A 12,058-nucleotide genomic window follows, 5' to 3' on the forward strand; every position below is an offset into this window, starting at 1 on the left:
AGAGTCTGACCCTTTACAGTCGTCCTTATCGCTTTCATATCAGCTCTGACACTGGAAAGGGGGGGGGGGGGGGTGGCGGGAGGGGGGGGGGGTGAGGTGACCGGAGCTCACAAGGCTTGGGAACATTTTTATTGATTTATATTCGGCTGTAAACATGGGGGGAGCAGGTAACATCACAGCAGGACAGACCGCCTCATTGGTGGAAGCTCAAGGCGTACCGCAGGGAGGAGAGTGAAAGGGAGGGACTATCTCGCCAGGCTGACTGAGTTTCCGTCACCCCCTGAAAACAATAACAGACTTGACCCCCTGAACCAAACAGAGGCAGGGTCCACTCTGGGAAGAGAAACACCATATCGCCCCGTGCGTGGCTGGGTCAACACAACAATGCTTCTGACCTTGTCTCTCTTTTCGTGTGTGTTTTTGTTGATTGTGGCGGGGGTCAGTTACTGGGATGTTTTCTAGGAATCTCCAGTTGGTCGGATGGGTAGGATAAGCTAGTTTTACATGTTTACTTGTGTTGCTACAGAAGCTATGGATTCGTGTCATTTGACGAGATATTCAACACCTTTTTATCTGGGTGTCAGGTGGCTGAGCGGTGAGGGAATCGGGCTAGTAATCCGAAGGTTGCCAGTTCGATTCCCGGTCATGCCAACTGACGTTGTGTCCTTGGGCAAGGCACTTCACCCTACTTGCCTCGGGGGGAATGTCCCTGTACTTACTGTAAGTCGCTCTGGATAAGAGCGTCTGCTAAATGACTAAATGTAAATGTGTGAGAACTCCAACTGCTTTTGTCTTATCCGGAAGTCACACTATCCAGTTAATCGTAAATAATTATTGCTGTTATGATGTCACATGAGGGTCATCACTAAGCGGCAAATGTACGGTTCCCGTACACACGTACAAAATGTACAGATGGAACATAATACAGTGTCTGGCCTTCCCCATGTGTTAGGTTTTGGTTATATAATCTTAACAACAATGACAGAGTTTATGGCATTCCTAAAAATAGAATGATTGGAACATTCTAGACGACAAAACACAGTGCCTTGTGTTTTCCTAAGATTGTAAGTCAATCGAGGATATTTTACTCTACATGCCCACCAATAGGAGGAGGAACCTGAGGGTAAGAGGGGCTGACATAAAATGTATTTATCTGACCAAGCTTCCTGTTCATTATGACAGCTATTGGTTTGCTCAAATTTATTTGATAATCATTTTTTTTATCTATACTGAGTTATGTTTTACTCTTGAATAAGACACCTGATACACCTAAGGAGAATTTTGAATCAATTGTAAAACCATTAATTAATTAATTAATTAATTGAAGACAATTAATTAATAATTGTATAATTGCATGTACAGTTTTTAAGACATTCATTTGGAAACAATGATGGTTTATTATGACATATTATTAAGGCATGTTGAAGCTGATTCCTTTGTACGATTTAGTCTTGATGTACATCTGTCATCAACATTAGACAGCAGGACTCAAGATAAAAGGTGGGCTGAAATGATTTACGTTAAATGTGAGTTTAGAAAGAAGGGCGTACGTTGTTTACGGGAAAGAGGAGGAAGTTTCGTAATTCTGAAAAAAAAAAAAAAAAAGATTGAAGATTGAAGATTATGCAAGAAAAAATACAGCAAAAAAATTGAAAGAAAACACAACAGAGGAGATACATATATATTTTTAGGATAGCACGTTTAGTAATTCTGTAATAAATGACCATGTCCTTCTTAGTTATTGTAACGTCACAGCTAACGTGCAACACGTTTCGACCACTCTTTCTGTCCAAAATTGTATGCTTTAGGGGGATGGGAGGCCTACGCCAATCAGAACGCTCAGATCCATTTGCGTCACTAAAAGAGGAGGAGTGATAAAGTGAGCGGTCTATATCAGTACAGATGACTCAACGTCATTCATAGAAACTGAATAGTGTGGATTCTACCACCCAATACCGGTTATAAAGAACTAAAGACGATTCCCGGTTACTGAGACAAAATACTGCGATTTATTTAATCAACAATCTTCTGAAATTCTTTTTATTTATTAAAGAAAACCGTTCCGTTAACTTGCTGATATTTCGAGGACTCAAGACATCTAATCTTCAGAATGTTTCCTGACACTAGCACCGGGTAAGCATCCTTCACATTTATGTCATCATCATGTTGCCGCTTTTATGCCGTCCCGCTACCTCATACTGCTTGGCAGAGGGAAGAGGGCGTTGCATCTTTCTATCGCTTTTTAGCTTCCCCTACATTTCGGCTTCAGCCTCATATTTCATTCATTTTAGACGGTATCATTTTTCGCACATGCTCGCGCATTCGGGGTTAAGCGTTAAGCTACCATGTGTGTCTTTAATGGTTAGCGGGGGTCGGATATCTCCCACAAGAAAGTGCACATAGACATGTAGGCTACTTCTGCATGCGCAGTCTGCTAGGCCTGCTATGCTCTCGAACTAGAATGAACTATCACAATGTAATTATTTATTTTATCTTTATCTTTTAGTGAACGTTAAATTATTTCTCGCGCACGTTCTGCCCAATGCACCCATTTCAGGTTATAAGATTCACATTTAGGATTGTAAGTAGGCTACCTTTAGAATATTCCCGCTGAATTATTAATTAAAATGAACTGAATACCTAATTATCTTGAAGCGCCGTACGCTCCTCTCTCCAAGTTAACTTTATTTAGGAAGTTAATCGTATGCGTCGATTTGACAAATGTATTATTTTCTCCAGTAAATGCACTCCATACTATACAAATATCCATCCAGTACTTCCTCGATCGATTGATTTCATAGCACAACTTCTAAGAGGGTGTTTCTGAGGTCAAAGCCAATAATCGGTATTTCGATGTAATCACGTGATGCAGTCAAACGACCTTGGATGAACCAGAATTTTATATAAAACATCTGGTGCGCAGCTTACCGCGCGCGCGTGTGTGTGTGTGACCTTTCAGTGAGAGCATGAGGAGAGGCATGACTCAGAAGGAATGTGTGCGTGTGCGCGTGTGCACTTTCTGGAAGCATTCTACTCTTTTATTACTATTAGAAGCATATCCCCTTGATACTCAAATATTCGCTTCAAATTAAAGTTAAAAATGTCCCCAAACTAATTATTTAATAGCATTCAATAACCTGTTTCTAAGTGGTTTGATTACATTATTGCTTTAAGGATTCAAAAAGCCTTTGAACAGCCACAAAGAGTCTTTCTGAGCTTTGACTGATTCAGTGGATTGAATTGTACAAACAAAGCCCTCTCATAACCAAAGCAATGTAGTTAATTTCAACAGACTTCCAATTTCAATTGCAAACAGCTTTTAAGTGAACCATCCAGCCGTCCACTCGTTTATTTATTAATTCTTAAATAAGGTAACTCTAAAAACTATTTGCACACTGACTAACATGATTATCTCCCTTTTCCTCCTCTTCCTCCATCCTCCACCTCCCCTCCTTCCTCCCACCCCTCCATCCTCCACCTCTTCCTCCCACCCCTCCATCCTCCACCTCCGCTCCTCTTCCTCCCACCCCTCCATCCTCCACCTCTTCCTCCCACCCCTCCATCCTCCACCTCCTCTTCCTCCACCCCTCCATCCTCCCCTCCTCTTCCTCCCACCCCTCCATCCTCCCCTCCTCTTCCTCCCACCCCTCCATCCTCCCCTCCTCTTCCTCCACCCCTCCATCCTCCCCTCCTCTTCCTCCACCCCTCCATCCTCCACCTCCTCTTCCTCCACCCCTCCATCCTCCCCTCCTCTTCCTCCACCCCTCCATCCTCCCCTCCTCTTCCTCCACCCCTCCATCCTCCACCTCCCCTCCTCTTCCTCCCACCCCTCCATCCTCCACCTCCGCTCCTCCTCAGGTATGGGTATGAGGACTGCAAGGCCACGGCTGAATGGCTCCTGGCCCAGACCTCGGTCCGCCCCCTGGTGGGCATCGTGTGCGGTTCAGGCATGGGGGGCCTGGCTGACATGCTGAAGGACCAGGTGGCCTTCAACTACAAGGACATCCCCAACTTCCCCCAGAGCACAGGTAAGGACTGGCTCTTAATGCTCAGTATGTTTCATGCAGTGTTGCAACTCTATTTCCTCTTCACACACACACACACTTATATGTTTCGTAGTCTGTTGTTGACCAGCAACTCCCACCATTCCCTGCGTAGTGCACTTGTTTCAGGCAAGATCCAAGCCTGGCCCATCAACTGTCTGATTGGTCGATCCCTATCGAGGATGACTGCTGATAGGCCCGTTGCGTATCGGCGGTTGATTTCTAATTGGCTGTGTGTCTCTGTCGCAGTGCACGGCCACGCTGGCCGCCTGGTGTTCGGGACCCTGAAGGGGAGGCCGTGCGTGTGCATGCAGGGGCGCTTCCATCTGTACGAGGGGTACCCCATCCACAAGGTACGTAGCCAAGGGGCTCCAGACCCCCCTGTACGTAGAGCAGGTCTATAGACGTCCTCAGTGTTTACATTTACAGAATTGACTTGGCCGATGTTTTCATCCTGGAGCGACAGGCTCTTCCGTGCCGTGTCCATAGCGCTCTGTAGCTAGAGCGGGCCTGTCTCTCCACTGAGCGTTCTGTAGTCTCACGCGTGTGCCGCCGTTCCAGATCACCCTGCCCATGCGCATCTTCAAGCTGCTGGGCGTGGACACGGTCATGCTGACCAACGCGGCCGGAGGCCTCAACCAGGACTACAAGGTGGGCGACGTCATGATCATCAAAGACCACCTCAACATGCCCGGCTTCGCCGGCAACAACCCGCTGACCGGACCCAACGACGACAGGTGTGTGTGTGTGTGTGTCAGGAACACATGTCTTGTTGGGACAATACAGCATTCAGGAGGCTGTACTAAACTTTGAAACTCTTTTGACCCTCCCTCCCCTCCAGGTTCGGGGTGAGGTTCCCCTGTATGTCGGACGCCTACGACCGGGAGCTGCAGCAGCTGGCCATGGACGTGGGCCAGGAGCTGGGCTACGGGGACTTCCTGAGGGAGGGGGTCTACTGCGTGCTGGGGGGGCCCTCCTTCGAGACCGTCGCAGAGTGCCGCATGCTCCACAAGCTGGGGGCAGACGCCGTCGGTACGTTCCTTCGATTGTCAGATTAACTAAAGGCTATAAGTGTGTGTGTGTGTGCTATCTGCTATCTATATGTGTGTGTTTGTATAATATATATATGATATCATTTTCTTTACTAAGATCTCATTATTTATCTAAATTGACATGTGTATTACCTACAGTGTGCACCACAACTTCTTCTATAAACAGTATAAACATGCCCAGTGCATAAAGCGCTCTAACATTCATTCTCCTCCTCCTGCTCCCCCCCTCCTCCTCCTCCCCCCTCCTCCTCTCCCCTCCTCCTCCCCCCTCCTCCTCTCCCCTCCTCCTCCCCCCTCCTCCTCTCCCCTCCTCCCCCCAGGCATGAGCACGGTGCACGAGGTGATCGTGGCGCGGCACTGCGGCATGCGCGTGTTCGCCCTGTCCCTCATCACCAACCAGGCGGTGATGGACTACGACAGCGAGGAGAAGGCCAACCACGAGGAGGTGCTGGAGACAGGCCAGCAGCGCGCCGAGCAGCTGGAGAGGCTGGTGTCCACCATGGTCACCCGCCTCGAGCACAACAACAACTACGTCTGAGCCCCCCCCCCCCCCCCCGGACCTAGAGAGGAGGTTGACCTGTGACCCCTTGACCCCTGTTCCCTGGGGGGTGAGGGGGTGTGTGGGGGGGGGCGTCACGTCAACTCTCAACCTTCTCAGATCGCCCGAGCCTTCCCTCAGGACGCCAGAACTGCCCCGGACAGATTTGCCCCCCCCCCTCCCCTCGTTTATTTCTGAGATGGTTCTCAAAGCCAGTTTGCTAGTTACACATGTTGTCCGTTTGTTTATTTTAAGTATTATTTAAAATATTTGTTTTGATAGATGTACCTTTGAGGTGAAAGTTCCTAGCTAACCTTGATGGTAGCTTACTGGCCCTCTGAAAGCAGACTAGGTTGAAAAAAATTACAAAGCTATTCTGAGTTATCCTCACTTGCGCCAAGTTGCGACTGGACAAAGCCGAACTATGATGACTTGTGATTGTGACAGTGCCTGACCTGATTAAGTCTTGAACCAACATACTACCTGACTTCAAATGTTATAAATCCCCTAATCATTCTTTATTTTAATCTAAAGAAGAAACTCGATGTGTACATTCCCGTAACAAGCAGCCAAAAAAGAAACTGTCCCAGAATCATTTTTTATCTTTTTAAAGTTGATAACTGTTGTTACTTATGTTACTCATCTTATGTAAATGTCCTTCATTTAACTTAACAATGAGCAATGTGCATACAATATGTATTTGTATGTTCTCTTGTCTATAGGTGTACATTGAACTTGTAAGGTATTAGTGTTGTGTTATTAATATGAATGTTGTTACTAAAGTTTATATTTATTAATGTGTCTCAGTTCTCTTTTTTGTATCGCACCTTTTCACAAATTTCAAAGAATCACACAAGCATTGGTTTTCCAAGCGAAACTGTTTATAGAACTTTTGTAAAGATAAGAAGAAAAGAAAATCTACAGTAGATCGTTTCTATTCAATGATTAAGATATCCAGTAAGCTCTTTGTAAACGGGTGTACATTTTAACATTGGCAACTTGACACAGAAATGGCTATACGTTTAAATTCTCCCCTGGCATGTCGTCTTTTGGTGCAGGTTCCCATCTGTAAACTGGGAGGTTTTCCACACAAGCCAAGCAAGTCCACAGGGGGTGTCCAGGTCAACAATACCTTCACCCTTTATATATATTTTTTTTCTTAAATGATATACCTTCAAAATGTCCCTTTAAAAAGCTCCTAATGCATTTAGGATGAGGGGGAAAAAAATGGAATTGAAAAGTTTAACTGGCGATATATGAAATTGCTGTAATACGTGTAAAGCATATGGAAGGTATTCGTTTTCCCTGTTTCTTTCAGTTGTTCTTTCTTTTGACACAACACATTCCCTACATAAAGGACAGTGCTGCTGCTAAGCCTCTAACTACATAAAACATTTCTGCGGGGACAATCTGAAGACGTAAGAAGGCTTGGCACGGGATGTAAAAACACTTTCTATTACCCGGCACAAAACTCCTTTCCAAGAGAGTGTCTGGTGCCTAAAGCAATCATCAAATCTGTACAGAAAAAACGATTCCAATCTGATACGACGATGACCTTCACTTTGACCTCCAAGACTGATGCTTATTGAGGGGCTTGTGGTTAATCCAAATTCTCCACCCTCCCTAAATATACGACCCAGCTATAAGAAAGGATTTTATCCTTCAAAGAGAGAAACAACCAAACCGTTTGGTTTTTGGAAACACCCAAATAGGAGCTTGTTTAGAATTGGACAAAGTCACAGCCTTGCATCCCGGCAGGGATGATGTGAACTGGGTGATGATTCACGCCAACCTCGACAGCTAGGTGGGGGGGGGGGGGGGGGGGGAAGGCACTTCCGGAGAAAGAGCGAGAGCTACCAGTCCGAAGCTAGGTTTGGCTGTGGCATTCTAGAAACGTCACGTCAAAATGTGTCAGCTCGGTGGCAGGGCAAAGGTGTGTGTGTGTGTGTGTGGGGGGGGGGGGGAGCAACTATCCATCCAGTAGTCTCTCGATCTGTCTCTGTCTCTTCAGGCAAACATGGTCAAGGAGATCCACTGGAACGGAAGAGACACCTTGTTAGAAACGGCCTCGCACACACCAAGACCCCAGGAAGGACATCACATTCAGGCGACAGTGACACGCCTACCTGGAAGAAGTTGAGTGAAATGAAACCATCCTTATCCGTATCCATCACCTTGAAAGTCTCTGCGAGGCAAAAAAAACAAAAAGAAAGACGCGTTCGATTGAGATTGTGGACGCAGGGGGAGGTGGCCATCTTGTCTAGCGTGGCGGAACAGCCTACTCACTGAACATGGTCTTGTCTAGTGTGGCGGAACAGCCTACTCACTGAACATGGTCTTGTCTAGTGTGGCGGAACAGCCTACTCACTGAACATGGTCTTGTCTAGTGTGGCGGAACAGCCTACTCACTGAACATGGTCTTGTCTAGCGTGGCGGAACAGCCTACTCACTGAACATGGTCTTGTCTAGCGTGGCGGAACAGCCTACTCACTGAACATGGTCTTGTCTAGCGTGGCGGAACAGCCTACTCACTGAACATGGTCTTGTCTAGCGTGGCGGAACAGCCTACTCACTGAACATGGTCTTGTCTAGCGTGGCGGAACAGCCTACTCACTGAACATGGTCTTGTCTAGCGTGGCGGAACAGCCTACTCACTGAACATGGTCTTGTCTAGCGTGGCGGAACAGCCTACTCACTGAACATGGTCTTGTCTAGCGTGGCGGAACAGCCTACTCACTGAACATGGTCTTGTCTAGTGTGGCGGAACAGCCTACTCACTGAACATGGTCTTGTCTAGTGTGGCGGAACAGCCTACTCACTGAACATGGTCTTGTCTAGCGTGGCGGAACAGCCTACTCACTGAACATGGTCTTGTCTAGCATGGCGGAACAGCCTACTCACTGAACATGGTCTCCAGACGAACCAGGCAGGTGACAAAGTTGTCAAAGTCGACGGACATGTCGGCCTCCGTGTACCGCAGGATGATCAGCTGGAACAGGTGGTTGGTCAGCTTGAAGCCTGCTTACCACACACACACACAGACATACACACGCGCACACACACACAAATGCACGCACAGGCATACAAACACACACACACAAATGACAGAATCAACATATTTATCAATAAATGTTTGTTTTTTCTTCTCCCTATTAGGTCTATGTTCCAGTTGAACTCTTATATCTATGAGATATAAAGATGGTACACTGGACCTGCTGACTCTAAAGCCATTCTCATCTCATAGGAGCTCATGGTGCCTGATTTGTCCAGGTCAAACTGCCTGAATATCGTCTGGTGAGAGAGGGATGGAGGGAGAGAGAGAGAGAGAGAGAGAGAGAGAAGAGAGAGAGAGAGAGAGAGAGAGAAGAGAGAGAGAGAGAGAGATGAGAGAGAGGAGAGAGAGAGAGAGAGAGAGAGAGAGAGAGAGGGAGAGAGAAAGCGGGAGAGAGAAATCACAACATCACATATGAGACTGAAGCAAACGGGCCGGTGGGGAAGTGAACCCTGAACCAGGTGATCAGGTGATGTGGAAGGTGAAAGACGTTCGGGACCCCACCAGGTAGCGCTTGATCTTCTCCCAGAGGACGTGGAACTCTGCCAGGCCCAGCTTGCCACTGCCGTCAGTCTGAGGAACGGGGTCAAGGAATTACGCTCACAAAGACAGGCACAGAGAGAGAGAGGGAGAGAGACACAGACAAAGAGAAGCAGAGAGAGAGTGAGAGAGAGACAGAGAGAGAGAGAGAGAGAGAGAGAGAGAGAGAGAGAGAGAGAGAGAGAGAGAGAGAGAGAGAGAGAGAGAGAGAGAGAGAGAGAGAGAGAGAGACAGAGGAAGAGAGAGAGAGAGAGAGAGACAGAGGAAGAGAGAGAGAGAGAGAGAGAGAGAGAGAGAGAGAGAGAGAGAGAGAGAGAGAGAGAGAGGAGAGAGAGAGAAGAGAGAAGAGAGAGAGAGAGAGAGAGAGACAGAGGAAGAGAGAGAGAGAGAGAGAGAGAGAGAGAGAGAGAGAGAGAGAGAGAGAGAGAGAGAGAGAGAGAGAGAGAGAGAGAGAGAGAGGTAGAAGCACACAAGAGAACAGCAGAGAAGAAGTGTTTGAGAAGGTCGCAGGAACCAAGATACATCCATGAGGTTGATCATGCTGCGACAGGACTCCTGGGTGAATCCATCCGTCTTCAGGTCCTTGTCTGGGCACGCGAGAGGAGGAGAGACATGCGTCATTGTATTGTTGCAACACAACTACCCATGCTGACACAACTGGGTCAGAGGGCGTTGATCAATGTCCATGTTGCACTACTGCACTGACATGCTCTGACATGTAACACACTGGGACACAGCGTGAGAATGATGCTGTTTCCTCACAGCGTGAGGAAACAGGGCGGGCCTGTTTCCTCACGTTTGCCGATGATCCTGTTCAGGATGGTCTGTAGTTCGGTGACACTGATCTCCATGTCCTGTAAGAAGAATCCGGGTAATGTAAGACTACAAATCCATCAGCCCCCCCCTTCTATCGTTTTTGCTTCACTTCCTGTTCCGCTTGCCCTCCCGGCTCTCACCGGTCCGGCCAACTGTCTGAAGAGACTCTTGAAGGCTGCGTCTATCTGGCTCTCCTCCAGCTGAATCTGATGGAGAGAAGGCCAGAAAGAAAGAGAGAGAGGGAAAAAAGGAGAGAGAGAAAAAGAACACAGAAGATTTAGTGACATTTTACTAGTCAAATCGCTAGTAACCGTCTCTCCACATATTCATGCATGTCATTTCCTGTCACCTCTGCAGGCATCTCAGCGCTGACATCATCATCGAGTTCCTGTCGTATGAAGAGGAAATACAAACATCACTCTCACAACTCATCCCAAACCGCATATTGCTGATCTTTTTTGCAAACTTGATTGTGAATTTCAGAAAAGAAAGGAAGCAATCCTAAATATATGCAATCGTTTTAAAATTAGACATCCAAATTAGACATATAAAGATATATATATATCAAAGGATCACTCCATCTTCCCTCCTCCCCTTCCCCCCTCCCCCCCCTCCCCCTCCTCCCCTTCCCCTCCTCCCCTCCCCTCCTCCCTCCCTCCCCCCTCCCTCCCCCCCCTTCTCCCCCCCCCCCCCCCAACTCACTCAGAGTTGGCGGGCTTCTCAGAGAAAACCCTGAGGACGAAGTCGGCCTCCTTCTGGGGCTCAAAGGTGGAGGGCACGATGATGTACTCCCCGGCCGGCAGGCTCAGACGCGTGCTCACCTCCCGCAGGTTGATGAACAGCTCGGAGCGTGCCGTGGAGCCGTGCGTCAGGAAGAAGTCCTTCTTCAGGTGGACGCCAGACTTACCTATGAACTGGAGGGGGGGAGGGAGGGAGGGAGGGAGGGGACCGTGACCCTGGGTCAAACACTTGAACGTTTGTTTGGTTTTTAGACTTTGTACTATCGGGCTCCACTAATTGTAGGGTGTCAAGTGAACTCCGAAACACAGTAGAGTTTCGCCGACTGATTGTCACCCAGAACAAGCTCCCAGAAGCTTACCTCTTTTGGAACCTGGGAAAGTAAGAAACACAACAGTTAGATGGAACTACAGTACAACCATATTTTATAAATATCTATACAATTTATTTAAAAAAAAATACATTTCCATGGGAATCGACTCAGTAAAGCATCATTATATCCCCCTCTTTCATGTAGGTTGTATGGATCACATCCCATGATGCAGTTCTGCTTGCCCTCTGACCTCATAGACGCAAAGCCGATGGTCTCCATGTCTTCACCTTCCCGTCGTTTGGCGCGGCGGTTCTTCTGCATCAGCGCCACCAGGAAGGTGCAGTCGGATGTGCCGGGCTTGTCTGGGTGCTGCAGGGCAATCTTGAACTGAGGGTTGACCCAGAACGTCGCTAGGGATTGTGGGAAAGAATAAAAACCATCAAAGAGAGAAATCTCTCTCTTGTTCACCATCTGTACTTGTAAGGCCTCAGTTGTTCTTCCTTAATCTCCTCCCTCCCACTCTCTGTCTCCCCTCTCCCCCTTTCCTCTTTCCTCTTTCTCACTTCACCTCCATCCCTGCCTCTCTCCCTCCCCCCTCCTCCTCCCTCCTCCCCCCTCCCTCCTCCCTCCCCTCCCCTCCCTCCCTCCCCTCCCTCCCCCCTCCTCCTCCCTCCTCTCCCTCCCTCCCTCCTTCCTTCCCTCCCTCCCTCCCTCCCTCCCTCCTCCTCCCTCCCCCCCCTCCCTCCCTCCCTCTCCTCCCTCCCCCTCCCCCTCCTCCCTCCCCCCCTCCCTCCCTCCCTCTCCTCCCTCCTACCTGGGAAGTTCCTGCAGCCCCCCGGCCGTGCTTCCCTTCCTCCACTCCCCCTGATAGAGGGCGGAGCTCCACGTCTTCACCTGGCTGGCCTCCAGCGCGTCCGCCGTCAGGTTACAGATCTCCAGACGGCTGAACTCCCGCAGGAAGTCGCT

At 48.3% G+C, this 12,058-nt stretch overlaps 2 protein-coding genes across 2 annotated transcripts in view; one reads left to right on the forward strand and one right to left on the reverse strand.

The window, feature by feature from the left end:
- The first annotated feature begins 1,907 nt into the window (after positions 1 to 1,907).
- Positions 1,908 to 6,434, forward strand: pnp5a (purine nucleoside phosphorylase 5a). Its single transcript, XM_062449146.1, has 6 exons — positions 1,908 to 2,133; positions 3,859 to 4,028; positions 4,293 to 4,396; positions 4,605 to 4,780; positions 4,885 to 5,075; positions 5,416 to 6,434. The coding sequence occupies exons 1-6, from the start codon at positions 2,111 to 2,113 to the stop codon at positions 5,631 to 5,633; spliced, it is 882 nt and encodes a 293-aa protein (XP_062305130.1). The 5' UTR covers positions 1,908 to 2,110; the 3' UTR covers positions 5,634 to 6,434.
- A 103-nt stretch (positions 6,435 to 6,537) lies between these two features.
- Positions 6,538 to 12,058, reverse strand: part of capn1 (calpain 1) — a 13,912-nt gene continuing 8,391 nt past the window's right edge. The window contains 14 exon segments of the mRNA XM_062449959.1: positions 6,538 to 7,667; positions 7,760 to 7,818; positions 8,535 to 8,651; positions 8,846 to 8,924; positions 9,190 to 9,258; positions 9,748 to 9,812; positions 10,022 to 10,079; positions 10,182 to 10,247; positions 10,391 to 10,448; positions 10,744 to 10,955; positions 11,141 to 11,160; positions 11,350 to 11,502; positions 11,907 to 11,928; positions 11,930 to 12,056. Coding sequence (XP_062305943.1) covers positions 7,641 to 7,667; positions 7,760 to 7,818; positions 8,535 to 8,651; positions 8,846 to 8,924; positions 9,190 to 9,258; positions 9,748 to 9,812; positions 10,022 to 10,079; positions 10,182 to 10,247; positions 10,391 to 10,448; positions 10,744 to 10,955; positions 11,141 to 11,160; positions 11,350 to 11,502; positions 11,907 to 11,928; positions 11,930 to 12,056 — 1,132 coding nt within the window. The 3' untranslated portion in view covers positions 6,538 to 7,640.

This window comes from Osmerus eperlanus, chromosome 23 (genome assembly GCF_963692335.1).
Source record: "Osmerus eperlanus chromosome 23, fOsmEpe2.1, whole genome shotgun sequence".
Taxonomy (NCBI): domain Eukaryota; kingdom Metazoa; phylum Chordata; class Actinopteri; order Osmeriformes; family Osmeridae; genus Osmerus; species Osmerus eperlanus.